At 36.1% G+C, this 18,961-nt stretch overlaps 1 protein-coding gene across 5 annotated transcripts in view; it reads left to right on the forward strand.

Moving 5' to 3' along the window:
* The window catches only part of MKLN1 (muskelin 1), a 390,326-nt gene extending 372,016 nt beyond the window's left edge, over positions 1–18,310 (forward strand). For all 5 annotated transcript variants that reach the window (XM_057504770.1, XM_036909011.2, XM_036909012.2 and 2 more), the window contains one exon: positions 10,451–18,310. In XM_057504770.1, the coding sequence (XP_057360753.1) occupies positions 10,451–10,572 (122 nt within the window). In that variant the 3' untranslated portion in view covers positions 10,573–18,310. The remainder of the gene's footprint in view (positions 1–10,450) is intronic.
* Positions 18,311–18,961: the final 651 nt, after the last annotated feature.

Consider the following 18,961-nt stretch of genomic DNA (forward strand, 5'->3'; position numbering starts at 1 on the left):
ATCCATGGGCCTTGCCCTTTCTTTTCCATAATGAATAATTGAGGCTTCTCTGCTGATCAAGGTAACTCCAGTCCTGAGCTCTAATTTCAGAATATGCAGGATTCCACAGGGCAAAACTGAGAACACTTGTAAAACATACCTCTAGAAAGTTCTCCTAAAAATTTAAACAATCATTTTATCTTTGTTCCATGCACTCAAAAGAGCTTTAAAACAATTTTCAGACTATTAGGAATCTCAACTGTGTTATGGAGAATCTAGGTATAAGCATTATTTTGGACAGTTCATATACTTTTGACTTTTATCATTTGAAACAGACTTAGTGATGCATGAATTGGGAGCCTGGCACATAGACATTCAGTTTGACTGAATATGTGCCTTCTTAGGTATGGATACCACAGCCCAGAGTCATTATTTTATTGGTGGGCAGCACTAAAGAGTTGCTGGCTGCCTTGTATTTAGCCTTTAGAAGAAGAATTTCTTGGCAGTCATTTAAATATGTCAGGCCGGTGTCAGCAAATATTTTACCTTCAGCTTAACTCTTTTATTCTATGTCTGCCCTATTCACTGCCAGCTAATATATTTAGTCACGAACAGTTTTTTTTACTTGGATTACAAACCTCAAGATACACTGAGAACAATAGAAAAAAATGCAAAAGGGGAAAATTCCTGTAGGGTTTTCTTTCCTACCTTGTCTGAAAGGAGGTGCTATGTTTAGTAGTTCAAAGATGAGTGTAATATAGTGGTTAAGAGTCAGAATCTAGGTTCATATAGCAGCTCTGCCACTTGCCAGTTTTAAAGGTGACCTTGAGCAAGTCACCTTTCTAGTCATTAATTTGTTCATCTATAAAGTGGAGGTAACAAGAGTACTTACCTCAGGTTAAGAAAATTAAATAACTATGGAAAACACTTAGCACAATAAAACACTTAGTAAGTGCTCCATTCAGGATACTGTTGTAATTACTTCCCTTAAAAATATAATCTTTGTAACATTGGTGAATTTGGATGAGGAGCAGATTCAGGTTCTATGCTAATTTTAATGAGATTTCATTTACTGTTTGTGAACAAAAAATACCTTTCATAAGTTTTCATGACTATTTAGAGTTCCTGGTTCTTGTTCTCATTCATTTTCTGTCAGATTGTTTTACCTTTACTCTGCTTAAAATTAAAATCAAGTGACTTATAAAAAAAATCAAATGGTTATTTTATGTATAGATGTATACATCTTTCATGTATAGATAAACCAATTATTTCATTTTCTGAATTCTCCCCCCAAAATTTATCTTGGCCAAACTTTCTGACTGACTCCCTTCAGAATTATTCAGTTATCTTAACCTCTTAGTGAGAATTAAATAAAAATATTTATTTGTGGGTAATTTAAAGAATTAGAAAGATGGAAAGTGATTTTCAAATAGCTGGCATTATCTTAATTTTGAAAAATGACTGACTTCAAAGAAAACCTATGGGGATCTTCAGATTTTTTGGTGGCTGTGAGCACTTTTAAGCTTGAATTTAGACATCTTGCTAATTTTAAGAGGTGTTTCCAGAAAGTATGCTTTGAAGCAATTATTTTCTCCATAATGAAAATGAAAAGCATACTTTCAGCAAGCTATGTGACAAGTAAGAAGAATCTGGTCTGTGTAGCATATTGCCTGTTTTTGGTCTTCACACTTCTTGTTAGAAATTTTACAGTCGAAATATGATGTGTAAGTATGAATTCAGAGAAATGTTTAAAACATTTTATGCCTAAAGTGGTGCTTATTGGCACTGTGTTGACATTTGTGAATGTAGGAGCCTAAAGAATTTCACAGCATTTACTGTGCCCTTTTAGCCTTTACGTTTTTGCTATATCCACCAAATTTAGATTTCAGCGAGGTACTTTCTTCAACCTCCTGTATGTAGTCCACATATTTAAAGGTACGTTTTATATAATAGTAAGTTTATGATTAGATATTAGAAGTGTAAAGAAAGTTGTATCCAGGAGAAAAATGAGAATTCTTGCTATTTGTTTTTGCTATAAATAGGAAAAGCTACCTGGTCTATGTAAGATGTTAAGTTAAAAGTATATTCCTATTAGGTCACTATCTTCAGTCATGGTAGTAGTGATAAAGTAGTAGCAAGTATATATTGAGTACATAGTATGGATGGGGTCAGATACTTTTCTTAAGCACGTTCCTTGTCATAACTCATTTAATCTCTAGAATAACCTTGTAAAGTAGTTACTGTTATGATACCCTTTTATATATGGAGAAACTGGGACACAGAGAGGCTACAATAACTTGTCCAGGAATAGTGCTAGTGAGTAGCAACACCAAGATCAACCTTAATAGTATGGCTCCAGAGCTCATTCTCTAAACCAGCAACTATACTACCTCTCATTGAGTTTTACCAGTTTCTACCACTCTGAGTGGTTAGTTCCTCATTCCATTTTATGGTGAAAATGAAGTGAGACAAACAGTTATTAGGAGATGAGATTTGGAATCAGTACAACTTTTTTGTCCTAGCTCTACCATTTAAATAGTCATATTACTATTGATGAGTTTCCTAGTGCCTCACCCCTTTTTAATGTATTTTTTTTTTAAACATTGGCTACAGGTAAAGTTTAAGATTCTCCTTAAACAACTTTTCAATTTTTGTCCCTTATCCTCAAGTATAAACACCCATATCTGGCACATCTTTACACACATGCACAACTATATATACACAAACATACAAATACTGCTGATTCTCATTATTTGCAGTAGTTATGCTATAGAAAGTACTAGGAACACTGAATTAGTGAATACTGAACCATTGCTTTTATGGTACATACACTAAGCTAGGTTCTTAGAAACCTCTGGTCTCAACATTTTCATCAACTGATCAATACATAACCTCAATTTATGTGTGTTCCTGTTTAAAGACATCTTATTTATATATTTATATTGTTAATTCATTAACATGAACCCACAGCCAACAGTGCTATAACTCATTCCTGAATGAAGGTTTATCTAATACATATATTTTTATACATTAGGTATATCACGGCCTTCTTGCCCTTAGGAAACTAGACAGCACTTCAGCACTACACTTGGGGGTCATTTTAAAGAGTGAAGACACCAACAAAAAGCACAAAAATACAAAAAACATTGTACCAGTAGACTTTGAAAAGGATGCTTATTTATAGTATGAGAACTACTATAGTATGTTTTTTGTAACAGTGAAATGTGGTCATACATAAAGTACTTAGTACTTGGTAGGAACTCCATTTCCTTCCCTCCTGAATCATCTGATCTCATGAAAATGGTAATACTTCATCAGCTTACTACCACAGAATCAATATCATCTCTTAAAAATATAACATTATTACATTTTTGCAAAATAAAGAAAATAAAGAGGGGAAACCCTAAAGCTGAATACAAACAAGAAAAAAACCTGTTTGTCAAATTGGTAACATTATCACATAGTAGGGGGGGAAAGAATTAAACCATTTTAGTATAGTGTTTAGACTATATACTCTTTAGTGAGATATATTCTAAAGACAACAGAAGCAAAGAAACCTTGAGTTTTTGCTGGTAGACGTATGAGTATAGTAATTCTGGAACATGTTTTGTGTGTATTTTAGGTCAAGCAAATTAAATAATATATGGAGATGTTGGGAGTTTTCCTAGTAAGAGAAAGGAGATAAAAATGTGGAATAAGATAAGGAGAGGAAGAATCTTATGAGGTTCTTTAAAAATTGAAATTAGTAATAAAAGTATGACTCATGTTTTTTTAAAAGCTGTGTATATAATATATGTGTACATATATGTATAAGCCTAGAACACTACCACCCTTGGCAATTAGCACAACTGATACTGCTTTCTAAATAAAATAGCTGACTCCAGAACTGTATAAAGACAAGTTTAGATATATTGCTGTGCCATAAAGTTAGGAAGTGCTCAAAAATTAATGGGGACATTTCAAAAAGCTACAGAAGGGCGGAGCCAAGATGGCAGCGTGAGTAGTTCAGTGGAAATCTCCTCCCCAAAACCTATGTATTTATGAAAATACAATACAACTATTCCTAAAAGAGACACCAGTGGATACAGTACAACAGCCAGGATACATCTACATCTGTGAGAACTCAACATCACATGAAGAGGGTAAGATACAAGCCGCGGCCCGGCGGGACCCGAACGCCCCCGCACCTCTGAACCTGGCGGGAAGAAAGGAGTCAGAACAGGGAGGGAGTGAAAGCCCAAGACTGCTAAACAACCAGCTCTAGAAAGCCGCACCCGGAGTGGAGACGCAAGGTGCACGGGGTGCTGGATATTAGAGAAATGGAAAAACAAAACCTGCAGGCAGGTCCCTGCAACTGGCGCCCCTGAGACAAAAGAAAAGCGAGTGCTTTTTGCAAGTCTTAAAGAGACAGGGACCCCACAGCTGGACAGTCATCCCAGCACACTTAGCCAGCAGCTGGGAATCCCGGGGAACTTGAGGCGCCCTAACCCCCTGGAGGGCAGCACAGCTCTGAAGCCCCTCACAGCACTAAGCAGCCTGCCAGTCATTCCCTCAACTGTCGCGGCCCTGACACACCGGCCCACTAGTGGGAGAGCGACAGAAACATTACAGGCCAGAAGAGAATGGCATGATGTATTTAATGCAATGAAACAGAAGGGCCTTGAACCAAGAATACTGTACACAGCATGACTACCATTTAAATATGAAGGAGGGATTAAACAATTCCCAGACAAGCAAAAGTTGAGGGAATTTGCCTCCCACAAACCACCTCTACAGAGTATTTTAGAGGGACTGCTCTAGATGGGAGCACTCCTAAAAAGAGCACAGAACAAAACACCCAACATATGAAGAATGGAGGAGGAGGAATAAGAAGGGAGAGAAATAAAGAATCATCAGACTGTTTATAATAGCTCAATAAGCAAGTTAAGTTAGACAGTAAGGTAGTAAAGAAGTAACCTTGAACCTTTGGTAACCACACACTTAAAGCCTGCAATGGCATTAAGTACATATCTTTCAGTAATCACCCTAAATGTAAATGGACTGAATGCACCAATCAAAAGACACAGAGTAATAGAATGGATAAAAAAGCAAGACCCATCCATATGCTGCTTACAAGAGACTCACCTCAAACCCAAAGACATGCACAGACTTAAAGTCAAGGGATGGAAAAAGATATTTCATGCAAACAATAGGGAGAAAAAAGCAGGTGTTGCAGTACTAGTATCAGACAAAATAGACTTCAAAATGAAGAAAGTAACAAGAGATAAAGAAGGACATTACATAATGATAAAGGGCTCAGTCCAACAAGAGGATATAACCATTATAAACATATATGCAACCAATACAGGAGCACCAACATATGTGAAACAAATACTAACAGAATTAAAGGAGGAAATAGAATGCAGTGCATTCATTTTGGGAGACTTTAACACACCACTCACTCCAAAGGACAGATCCACCAGACAGAAAATAAGTAAGGACACAGAGGCACTGAACAACACACTAGAACAGATGGACCTAATAGATATCTATAGAACTCTACATCCAAAAGCAACAGGATACACATTCTTCTCAAGTGCACATGGAACATTCTCCAGAATAGACCAAATACTAGACCACAAAAAGAGCCTTAGTAAATTCCAAAAGATTGAAATCTTACCAACCAACTTTTCAGACCACAAAAGTATAAAACTAGAAATAAATTGTTCAAAGCAAAAAGGCTCACAAACACATGGAGGCTTAACAACATGCTCCTAAATAATCAATGGATCAATGACCAAATTAAAATGGAGATCCAGCAATATATGGAAACAAATGACAACAACACAAAGCTCCCACTTCTGTGGGATGCAGCGAAAGCAGTCTTTAGAGGAAAGTATATAGCAATCCAGGCATATTTAAAGAAGGAAGAACAATCCCAAATGAATAGCCTAACGTCACAATTATCGGAATTGGAAAAAGAAGAACAAATGAGGCCTAAGGTCAGCAGAAGGAGCGACATAATAAAGATCAGAGAAGAAATAAATAAAATTGAGAATCAAACAATAGAAAAAAATCAATGAAACCAAGAGCTTGTTCTTCGAGAAAATAAACAAAATAGATAAGCCTCTAGCCAGACTTACTAAGAGAAAAAGAGAGTCAACACACATCAACAGAATCAGAAATGAGAAAGGAAAAATCATGACGGACCCCACAGAAATACAAAGAATTATTAGAGAATACTATGAAAACCTATATGCTAACAAGCTGGAAAACCTAGGAGAAATGGACAACTTCCTAGAAAAATACAACCTTCCAAGACTGACCCAGAAAGAAACAGAAAATCTAAAAATACATCAAAAGGATCATACACCATGACCAAGTGGGATTCATCCCAGGGATGCAGGGATGGTACAACATTCGAAAATCCAAAATGGCCATCCTGCTCAAAGCAATATACAGGTTCGATGTAATCCCTATCAGATTACCAACAGCATTCTTCAATGAACTGGAACAAATAGTTCAAAAATTCATATGGAAACACCAAAGACCCCGAATAGCCAAAGCAATCCTGAGAAGGAAGAATAAAGTGGAGGGGGATCTCGCCCCCCAATTTCAAGCTCTACTGCAAAGCTACAGTAATCAAGAGAATTTGGTACTGGCACAAGAACAGAGCCACAGACCAGTGGAACAGAATAGAGGCCCCAAACATTAACCCAAACATATATGGTCAATTAATATACGATAAAGGAGCCATGGACATATAATGGGGAAATGACAGTCTCTTCAACAGATGGTGCTCACAAAACTGGACAGCTACATGTAGGAGAATGAAACTGGATCACTGTCTAACCCCATATACAAAAGTAAATTTGAAATGGATCAAAGACCTGAATGTAAGTCATGAAACCATAAAACTCTTAGAAAAAAACATAGGCAGAAATCTCTTAGACATAAACACAAGTGACTTCTTCATGAGCATATCTCCCCGGGCAAGGGAAACAAAAGCAAAAATGAACAGGTGGGACTATATCAAGCTGAAAAGCTTCTGTACAGCAAAGGACACCATCAATAGAACAAAAAGGTACCCTATGGTATGGGAGAATATATTCATAAATGACAGGTCCGATAAAGGCTTGACATCCAAAATGTACAGAGAGCTCACACACCTCAACAAAAAGCAAATAATCCAATTAAAAAATGGGCAGAGGAGCTGAATAGACAGTTCTCTAAAGAAGAAATTCAGATGGCCAACAGACACATGAAAAGATGCTCCACATCGCTTGTCATCAGAGAAATGCAAATTAAAACCACAATGAGATATCACCTCGCACCAGTAAGGATCGCCACCATCCAAAAGACAAACAACAACAAATGTTGGTGAGGATGTGGAGAAAGCGGAACCCTCCTACACTGCTGGTGGGAATGTAAACTAGTTCAACCATTGTGGAAAGCAGTATGGAGGTTCCTCAAAAAGCTCAAAATAGAAATACCATTTGACCCAGGAATTCCACTTCTAGGAATTTACCCTAAGAATGCAGCAGCCCAGTTTGAAAAAGACAAATGCAACCCCTATGTTTATCACAGCACTATTCACAATAGCCAAGAAATGGAAGCAACCTAAATATCCATCAGTAGATGAATGCATAAAGAAGATGTGGTATATATATATACACAATGGAATATTATTCAGCCATAAGAAGAAAACAGATCCTACCATTTGCAACAACATGGATGGAGCTAGAGGGTATTATGCTCAGTGAAACAAGCCGGGCAGAGAGACAAGTACCAAATGATTTCACTCATATGTGGAGTATAAGAGCAAAGAAAAACTGAAGGAACAAAACAGCAGCAGAATTACAGAACCCAAGAATGGACTAACAGTTACCAAAGGGAAAGGGACTGGGGAGGATGGGTGGAAAGGGAGGGGTAAAGGCGAGAAAAAGGAAGCGGGCATTACAATTAGCATGTATAATGTGGGGGGGAGTAAGGAGCGGCAACACAGAGAAGACAAGTAGTGATCTAACATCATCTTACTACGCTGATGGACAGTGACTGTGAAGGGGTACGTGGAGGTGACTTGGTGAAGGGGGGAGCCCAGTAAACATAATGTTCTTCATGTAATTGTAGAGTAATGATACCAAAAAAAAAAAAAAGCTACAGAAGCCAGCTTGAAAGAACTCTCATTGGCCAAATCTGACACAGTGTGACTATTAAAATGAATAGTGACAGTAATGAATGTAACATTGAACAAGAAAAGGATCCTTGAGTACATATTAATGCAAACAAATAAATAAAACAGAGGGAGGGACAGGAAAACCTCTTCTTTACAATTAATGCCGACCAGTAAATATGGAAGAAATTGTGGGTTAGAAAGTCACCATCATACAAATTATAATTGTTTTTTAGCAAGAATCATTGGGTGCCGGTCTGTTGGGGAACAGGATATTTATACAGTCTCAAGCTAGATTCTCATCAATATTAATTGCAAAGGGAGAAAAAAACTCCTTTACATTGAAGAAATCTGGCATACAGCAGCTTAACCAGGTGATCAAAGTTAATATCCTCAGTATTGGGACAAACTGATAGCACATGCCTCCTGAGATGATGCCCTGAGGAGGGCATAGTATCAATCATATAGTATGCTTGCCAGAATTGCATAAACTGAATGTGGTCATGAGGAAACAGTCAGACAACCCAAGTTTAACACATTTCGGCTACATAACTGCTGTGTACTTTTGAAAAATGTCAGTCATAAAAAAAACAAAGAGAGGCTGAGGAACCATTCCAGAGTAAAGAGAGTTGAAAACGAAATACAATGTTCTCAGATTGAGTTTTAGATTAGTGGGGAAGATGATTATAAAAAAGATTATTAGGACAATAAATAACTGTTAAATTTCCTGAATTTAATATATAGTGGTTATTTAAGCAAATATTCTTGTTCTGGGGTGAAATGAGCTCAAGTATTTAGGGGTAAAGATTTCTCCCAAATCTTTCTGCAAAAATAATGAGTGGGATACATACAACACACACAAGGAGAATGAGAACATAACATTAACATGGCAAAATGTTAGCATTGATTAATCTAGGTTAAGGCTATATGAGTGTTTGTTGTATTAATCTTCAAATTTTTCTGTGTTTGAAATTTTTCAAAATAAGTTGAAGCAATTTAGAAAAAATGAGAAAAGCATAAAATTGAAAAAATACCGTCTCACAATTCAGAGATAATTTTTGCTTATATTTTGGAATATTTCCTTCTATTCATTTCTATGATATGATAATAGGCTTTGTTAAATCTTTAGTTTGGCTCAAAGGAGTAAACACTTGCCCTAAAACTTGAAATAATAATGAAGTATTTTAAAATAAAAAGGAATGTACCATTCTTAAGGCATTGTTTATTTTCTTCCCAGGAAACTGGTATCCTTGGCAATGTTATGTTCTATTCATGTTCTTTACAAGATTGAAAAACAGATTGCACCTAAAACTATATTCTAAGCTGAATGAAATTGGTCCAATTTGAAATAGTCTTTATCAGGGCATATATAACTGTTCCTGGCACTATTTCTGTTTCTGATGGCTCTCATTAGGACTCCGGGTCTCAGCCGTTTCAGGAATGGGGAAATAAAAAGACTACTTTATTTTATCTTCATACTTAATATGTGCATAAGAAATCTGAGGCAGCTGGGCACAATACACCAGCTGACTAAAGGAAAGAGGCATTTCTGAATTGCCTTTTAGCTTGAGGAACTTAAAAGCTAAGTGTTTAGGAGAAGTTAAATGGGAAAAAATATCCTTTATTTCAGTGGTCCCCATCTTTTAAGAATGTCATCCACTTTCTAATCACGTGGATGAAAGTTCATTTCTCTGGTTTTCACACAATGTATGTCTAGCATAGAGCTTGTGTGTGCATAGTACCATCAGTGTATGGTATGTATCATGTACCATTCCACATAGTATCGTTTGGTATTTCCTTCCCATTTATATTTTCACTCAGTTCTCTGAGACTACTTGCAGCTGTCATGGCCTTAATGATTTTAGGCCACTTTCTAAAGACCCCTTTCATTTTGATTTTATTGTGTTTGTATTTTATCAAAAGACTTTCAGTGGGTCTGAGCATTACCAAGTTAGAAAAGAGGAATGAAATTTCTTCAGTGGACTAGAAGAGGAAAGAGTAAGGAAAAGGGAAAACAGTACTAAAGTGCCAGTCATTTGGCTAGGTGCTTTTCACATAATTGCATTTCATCTGCATAATAACCCTATGAAGTAAACAGGATTATCACAAATGTACAGCTGAGAAAACAGTTGCAGACAGGCTGGTTAACTTTTACCTAAGATCACCACCAAGGGGTAGAACTGCATCAGGACCCATGGTTGGTTTTAAAATCTGATTTGATTTTGGCTTTTCCATTATATATTGCTGCTTTTCTCAGCTAGCTTTTTAGTTGAGTCTTAAACACAGTGGATGAATTTTTTTGTATCTTTCCTTCACCAGGCTTTTCAGATGTGGATCACACCTATGCTCAAAGAACTCAGCTCTTTGACACCTTAGTAAATTTCTTTCCTGACAGCATGACTCCTCCTAAAGGCAACCTGGTAGACCTCATCACACTGTAACTGAAGAGTCACTGGACAAAAGTGGATAACAGGAGTCTGCTTTCAGTATTCTGGATTTCAACTCTATTGACTGACGATTAGGCTGCGGCGATTGAGGACTGCACCAGAATATTAAAGGGATCTTTACTGTCACAAATTTTAACCCTTTCCTTCATAACTGACCTCAACCCCCTTTTCTGCATCCTATTCTTAAAGTAGGCTAATAAAGCGAAGTTGATATACTTTCCACTTAAATATATATATTTTTTTCTTTAACTTTTAAGAATTAATGAGTATAAAAGAAAATAATCAGGCAGTTTACTCTTTTCTGATTTTTATTTCATTTTTATAAAATTGGGGCAAGTAAGCACTATTAACAGACTCAATACTACAAGAATTGGGATCTTTTTGGGTTGTTGGTCTGTCTGCTTTCTTCTCCCTTCCCATCTCACTTGACCTCACACCACACAAGTGCTTAAGTGGTGTCATTTGTTTACCTCTTCATTCTTAACAGTAAGTAGTTCTATAGGGCAATTGATGTATGTTAAGGTGATACATGTGTCTGTTGAGTCATGTATTACGTTAAACAATAGGAAGAATAGAGGGCTCAAATTTGTGCTCCTTGTCATAGAACTAAAAAAATGAAACCCAAGATTGATCCAGGTACTTACCTGAGATTGGTATTTAGTATTTCTATAGTGGTATATTTTATAATGGATATTACAATAGCTTTGAGTCTCAGAAACCTTAAACTGAGGAGAATGTAGTTCAGAACCTTTAAGAGCCATTATAAAAATTACCAGCAGGAAGATTCTAGTAGTGATTAATATGTTCATTGATGTCTTTGTAGCAAGTTTGGAAGCAGACCACTTTTTCCTCTGGTAGAGCAGTGCAGAACCCCAGCTTCCAGTTCTTCCTTGTACTCTTTCTGTGGTATTTTCATTTGATGGGTGGGTTTCCAGATCTATGCTTTTGTTTATTTCCGTACACATTAGCTCCCTTCATGTGCTTCTGTATACAGTTGCTTCAAAGAATAATGATTAGTAGTTACCCAGTGACAACTGACAGGCATTTCTTTAAGCACACAGACCAGGCGTTTTTAAATGGAGGAAAAGAAAAATAATGATGGTGCAAATATATTTTCATTAAACTAAACAAAGGTAGATGGGCTTTTACACAGTTCCTATTTTTTTTTTGGTAGGGGTGGAGATACGTATCATTCCATGAGGTGCTGTGAAATGCAGTATAGGAAACCTATACCTGGCCAGTGCTTACATTTGCTCAAAAAATGTGCTGTGTGCAGCTGATAACCACCATGCCTAAAGCAGACTTAAGTATAATAAGTATTCATCAATTCAGTGGCTCTCATAAGTGAGTGACATGGTGGAATTGAGTATATTGTCCCTGAGTAGCAAGATTAGGCCTCACCAAAGAGAAGAAAAAGGCTTGCACTTTCAAAAAGCCTCATGTATAGGAATGGGACTTTGAAATCCTCTTCATTCTGTGTTTATTGCATGGTTTCACTTCTTTTGGGAATGGACAGAAATATGTTTTTCCTAAATCTAGATTTAAATCTTGGGCTCCTTAGACCTCCAAATATCCAAAACAGTCAGTAGTGATTTATTAAACAATTAGATCTGAACCATAACCTTGTAAAAGATACTATGTAGTTCTGTAAGTACCAAATTATGTAGCTATAGAATAACCAATTGGTTTTACAGGTGAGCAAATAGCATCTATTTAAATATTTGCAGTTTCATAAAATGATTCCCCTGAGTGACAGTCAAGTACGTAAAATATTAATATCACTAATATTGTAGCCTATTGTATTTAATTTTGTGGAAACAGGTCCAAATCAGAAAGTTGATAGGGAAGAACTTGAACTTGATTAGAGTTTCTAAATTTAAAAGCTCTAGTTTTGCTTAGTGTGAATTTTGGCACTTTAAAAATATTAACCAAAGGACATTCTGCTGCCTTCCACCATTTATTTTTATAAAAATTTTGTTCATCATTTTTTTCATTAGCTCCTCAGACCGTATTTGGAAAAAAACTCATTTCCCAACTAAAATGATATTGTTTGCTTTTGTTTTTCCCTGACTCTGCTAGTTGTTTTTAACATATGCTTGTTTTAATTTCATTTTTCTTCACTTTAATAAGTGGAATTTTTCTCCTTCATTTCTGGATTTTTTTTTCACTAACATTTAAATGGAGTTGAATCATAGTGAACCATTTAGTGTTGCTTAAGTGAAATACACAATATTGACAAGGTATTGGGTATGTAAGTCAGAATTTGTACTGTGGACTTTAATGGGACACTGCTGGTAATGATTACAGGAGAATATAGGGGTTCATTATATCCATGACCAAGATTTATACATTGTTCAATCTTACATCAGAACCATGATTTAAAACTTGTTTATATACTTAATGAGGAGCTACATATATTTCCAAAAATTCTAGCCATTCAGTTTAAGTAAACTAATTTGGTATTTAGATGCATTGTTTAGGTAGCCAAGCTTCTATGTTTTACTACTTAAAAATTCTTTCATTCTAGCTTACTAAGTCCCAGACTGGAAAACATGGCTGACTCTTTTAGAGGCATTAATCCGTGGAGTACAGTTTTCTTGATTTCATTATCCGTGGTTTCAAGTTCATTCCTATTTCTCCTTTTCCCAGTGAAATATATTATTTGAGAACAATAAACTAGATTTCTAACATTATTTTCCGTGCTTGTACTTAATGAGAAATTAACTGATTTGCAAGATACTTCTAAAATACGTTAGCATTTTAGGGAAAGACAGAGACCTCATGTGGCCAGCTTGATTAATTCAAATACATAAAATCTCTTATGCAAGAAAGGAATTCAGACTGGGTGCCTAACTCTTGTGCTAAAGCTGATAGACAGTATTATCCTTTAGCAAGATCCTCTTTTTAAACCTGGTTTTCATTTATACTGAACCTGACCTGTCCATGTCTAATAAGTAAAAATAGACAGTACTAGAAAGTTAACACTGGTTTATCATGGAAAGGCTTGTTGGGTTTAGGGCTCAGTGATTAGTTTAAGATTATAAAACTGCATTCTTTATTCGAATACAGATACTGAATATAAATGGTTGCCAGCTTATCCTTCCAGTGGATTTCTTCACATCTGCCTTAAAAGTGCTTTTTTGAGGTACATTAACAGACTTTCATGTAATAAAGGAAAATTTAAAGTCTAACCTACAAACAAAAACTAGTTTGAGGCACTTAATCATTTAGTGAAAGATTGAAAATGATGTTTAATGGGTCAAAAAGTATTTAGGAGTATGTTCCTGACTTTAGTCTCTGAATTATACTGTTTCCTGGTAATTACATTAAGAAGTCACCTATAATTACTCTTAATACCATACGAAATTCATTGGGTAATTGTGGGTTATTCTGTTATTTCCTGAGTGAATGTTGTGTTAACTCTTTAGCTGGTTGAATGTTGCAAAGCAGTTGAGAATTAGGGTTTGAAGTGATTTGTATGGGAGGGGATCATTACAATGTGTACTCTAAGGATTTACCTTCCTTTTTATAGCTCTTCTAGCTATAAAAAACATACCCTTCCTAACCCTTCTTTTCTTAAAAAATCCACATTCATCTGCAATTTCATCCTTTTGTAAAAATTCTGGCCTGAATTTTCAGTTTTAAATTACAGGAGTCCTTGATCTGGGGTATGAAGGTTCCCTAAGAAAAAGTTTGTAGTTACTGGAGGAGCATCAGAGAATCTGCACACGACAGTGCTTGTAAATTAGATCTTTGGGCCCTTTCACTCAAAGATTGCTATGTTCTTTAATAGATAACATTATTCTTTTGTGGTTTTTGACTGTGGCCTGTTACCTTCCTGCAATTTGTAATAATGCTTGCTAAAATGCCTTGGCTATCCAAATTCTAGTCTAGAGGTATTTTAGTTGAAGGTGGAAGTTTCCGAGTTTGTTGAAACAATTAATTAGGAACCTGCTAGATCAGCTGAATGACGTTGCCATCATTTGTTTTGGCAGGGAAAACTCATTATTTCAGTTTATTGATTTCACTAAATGTTCTTTTTTTTCTTCTCAAAAAATACTATTTTAAAGATTTTATTTAACTTTAACTTCCTCCTACCCACCAAATACTGTGAATTGTGTTTCGGATATTTTTCTTAGCTAGCCTGACTTGATTCTTGGCTTTTTAAGCCCTATACTTCATAGGTTTTCTGTGGCATTGCATATGAGTGTCATACTGCCTGAGGAAAAAAAAAGCCAAAATCATTCTGAGACAGATGTGCTCTTTTATCTTTGTTTATGACAACAGAGTAGTGAAATATAAAATTTTACTTTATTAAAGAATAACTTCAGATATTGCTATAAAAATACTTGAATCATTTCATTTGGGGGATAGTAATATGGCTACGGCCGCTCAGTCATTTTTGGCTTCTTTTCCTGGCACTAGGAAGTACCATCATAAAACTGTTGATAAGATACAAGTTTCATAGGAGAGCTCATGGAATTCAGCACATCTCCAGATTCCCATGCCTACTGTCTTGTCTTGTTTTTGTATTTTGTAGCTTTTCTCCACCCCACCCCTCCCCAACCTCTGTAGTACTGATTTTTCTGCTTAAGTTGGAATTTGTGTTAAGAATTGATGAAGTATTAGGAATACCTTTGAGTGCTATGAAATGACTGTTACGTGTCTATTTTTTTCTTAGATAAGGTAGCACATAATGTTGAAATGATTTACCTTCCTTTTTATCTGCTTTTCAAACAGTCCCAATGAACTGTTAAATATTTGTGAGCAATATCCTGTTTTGCCTGTCTGTGGCATTTTCACTTGGAGGTATTAAGCCTCAGGAAGAGAGCCAGAAAGGAGAATGGAGATATGTTAGAGAAGGAAAAATAGGGCCTTCTGCTCATGGATATGAAGGGCCACAAGTCTAAATGAAAAAGAAGCTCTTCATTCCTAATCTTAAGTTAAATTTATTAATGCACTGCTGGGAAGAAGGCTATCTAAAGGGATCAAAGCTGAGGTAATCTGAAGTCTTTGGAAAGCAGCATTTCTTGGTTAGTTGCTTTTCTAACCTTCTCTCTAAATAGGTATTAAGAGATCTTGAAACAGAAAACCCAGTATAATGGGCTCTAGATCTTAAAGGAGGTGAGCAGTTTCTTATGTGCAGCCAGTTCCTTGATAAGGATCCAGAGGGAAAAGTAAGAAACGTTTTAACATGCAGTTTGGGGGCTCCCACGGAACTTGCTTTTTCATGGCTTTTGAGTTCTTGCTGTAACACAGCTCTATACCATCTGGGTTGCTAGCATTCACAGCAACTAGTTTGGATATCTGAGCTGTCTGCCACATGAATACCAGCCTGAGGAGATGATCATTCTTCAGTTTTGTTCAGTGCTTAATTAATGCCAGATTAATTGGCAGGAAGGGAAAACACTGTGTGATACACTGAACAGTCCTCTCTGCATGATTAAGGAGTTGCTCAAGAGGCCAATTTTGAGGTGTGTTTTTCTCCTTTTTTAACAAATCTCAAGAAAACCTTTATTACAGTTTAGCCAGTGTCATTTGGTTGGTGTTCATTTCCCAGCCTTTTACAATAGGAAGACAATTGTCATTTCATGTTAATTTATAACCTGTACACAATTGAACTGACATCAGTTTAGTGTACATGTTTTAAAATTAATCAATTATGCATAATCCTGCATAAGGGTCTCTGCTTATTTTGCTTTGCTAAGAAATACACAAGTTCTCTACTTGGCATTGAAAGTACTTAGTAATTTTGGTTTATTCTTTAGGTTTTCTCCACATCTGTAAATTGATTAATTAAATTAGAGAAGGTATCTAGAATAAGGCCAGTTCCATTGCAGCTGGCAGATCTTTATAAATTCCTTTTGCAACAAAGGAGGGGATTTTATACCATCAGTGCTATGCCATCAGATGTTTACAAGTGACTCTTTTAGCATGTTGCCTTGTAGTTGCTGTATTTACCATCTTAAGATTAAGGGGGAAAAGCACAAGAACAGAAATGCATGGCTTTACATTTTTTTAATTGCTGACTTTAGAAGTCCTAGGGTACTTCCGTCTTTGTAAAGGCTTAGCTTAATTTTACATACACACATCAGTTATATTTGTAAGAGCACTGAGTACAAAGGTATAAGATGTACTAAAGTAATTGTCTAACCAACCTCAAATTTGATAGTAGGTTATCAAAGTCCAAAAGTTTAAATATGAGTAGTCTTCAGTAGGGAAGATAAATGTTTTAAAAAGTCGTGCACTTGGTCTCCTTTTTGAGATTTTTTCCTTTCCCAGAAAAATGATTTTGATGCCTGACCAGTTGTAAACTATTTTCTCCCTCGGTTGTAAACCATCCATTTAGGGAAATAAAAGTGGACTTCCTTTCTTAAGCATTACATTTAGCTGTGCCAAGAAATGCTATGATTGTGTTGTTCTTTAAGCCAGCTTGCTTTTTTGACTTGTGCAATGTCTTTTGAAATAAATAAATTGTATAGTATTAGTTTTCCTTTATGTATAGTCTTCAACTCAATTCAGAAATTGCAAAATAATGTGATTTTTCTATGAGCAGATATAAGTACATTTTATTTTTTCTTTCCCTGTCACCACTTCAAAAATACTTGTAGAGTTGAGACTGCAGCCTCAGAAGAGTTAAGTGGCCAGAGTGAACCACTATTAATCAATTGATGAGACTTACTCACTTAGTTTCTCCTGACTACCTTCTGTTACCCAATGTGGTATAGCCCAGAAAATTAAAAAAGAAAAAAAACGGACACAGCCATTCTCATTGTCTTTTACCACTTGTGGAGGACCAGGGTACAAGCATTGTCCCTGCCCTTACTTACATTCCTTTAAGCATTGCTCTTAGTCTGAAAATAATTCTGTTGATATGTATGTTTTCAGCGTTAACTGTGAATGTAAGATATTACCCAGAACCTATAGGGAATTGTCTTGTTTAGGTCTTTGGAAATTTCATCTCTGACTCACTTGAATTTTCAAGCCCTTTATGCACCATTATGGACATTTGGAGCACATTCATACCCACGAGGAGCTTTCTGTTTAGATGGACTTTTTAGTATGAGTAAACCCATACCCAAAAAAGAAGAGGTACTTTTCAAAGGCCAAAGGAAAAGCAGAGAAGAGCAAAGAAAGGGCAAAACAGATGAAAGGAACTTAAGTGTAAATAAGGAATCCTTGATATAAGTTCCCTTACCATGCTTAGCAAATGTCCCTCCAAAGTATGTATTCTCTGCTTACCAGCTAAGATTCAGAAGTTATGTATTTCATATGAGACTGCTCCTCCGTGGCATCATGGAATTAGGGCTTGTATGCTCAAGTACCTAAATCAGAAGTGGGCATGAGGGAACTCTGGAACATCTGGTATGAGCTAGTTGGAGCTTGTTAGCGGAAGTGCTTTTTAGGCATCAGATCTCTTCTAACGTTAACTGTTCTAAGTGATTGTTTGGCTAGACTGAGTGTTCTGTAGCCTTCCCCAGTTGCCTTGTGGTCCTCTCTGGTTTATCTTACTTTTGCCCAATCTATTGGACTTTTAAAGGACTCTGTTTTTTTAGTACAACTAATTTCCTGATCCCAGGTTTGTTTAATGTGTTAACACTGCTTTGTGAATAAATAAGTAAAAGAGTGATCTGAACAACTACAATTGTAGAATTATGTTGTATGTAATGTACATATGAAGAAAGAATGTATTTTGTTCATTTTCTTAATAAAAAGTTATATATGGACACGACACGATGTCCTGTGTTTCCTAAAACTCTTTTGAAGTCAGCTTTTAAACTGTTTGTATTTTATTATTACATTTTTTTTTCCTCAAAAAGGTGAGTTTTATTCAGGCTTACAAAGGTGGACAGTAGTGACACACAATAGAGGGGCCTTTGAGAATGATGAAATAAAGTAGTTCTGGTGGATCTCACAAAGTTTCTGGGGGAAGTTTTTATTTTTAAAGAACATTGACATTATTTCAAACAATGTTTATTGTTATTGACCATCCTTACATCTGTTGTGTAAATTTTGACTTGTGTTTCCCAGGTTTTCTTTAAGGGGGACGCAATTGTCTTCTACTTAAGAACTAGTCCAAAAAAACTGATCTGAAATAGAAAATTAAATGTAGAAAAAATAATAGAGAGAACCTGGAGAGGTTGCAGAGTTTAGAAAAATTTTGGATCCCTGTCTTCAGTAAGGGGGATAGAAACCTTGAGGGCTGAACCTTGAAAAGAATTAACTCAGAAATATGCCAGAGATAATGGATTGTTAGAGTTGTCTGAGCTCCGCACATTGACTCAGTAATGGTTACTGCCCCTTTCGTCTCCTGACCTGGTTTCCGTTTTCTTGGCTTTGTGATCCCCCTACTCTACAGTGAGTTAATGGTCAGCTGATCCTC

Source organism: Manis pentadactyla, chromosome 7, assembly GCF_030020395.1.
Source record: "Manis pentadactyla isolate mManPen7 chromosome 7, mManPen7.hap1, whole genome shotgun sequence".
NCBI lineage: Eukaryota > Metazoa > Chordata > Mammalia > Pholidota > Manidae > Manis > Manis pentadactyla.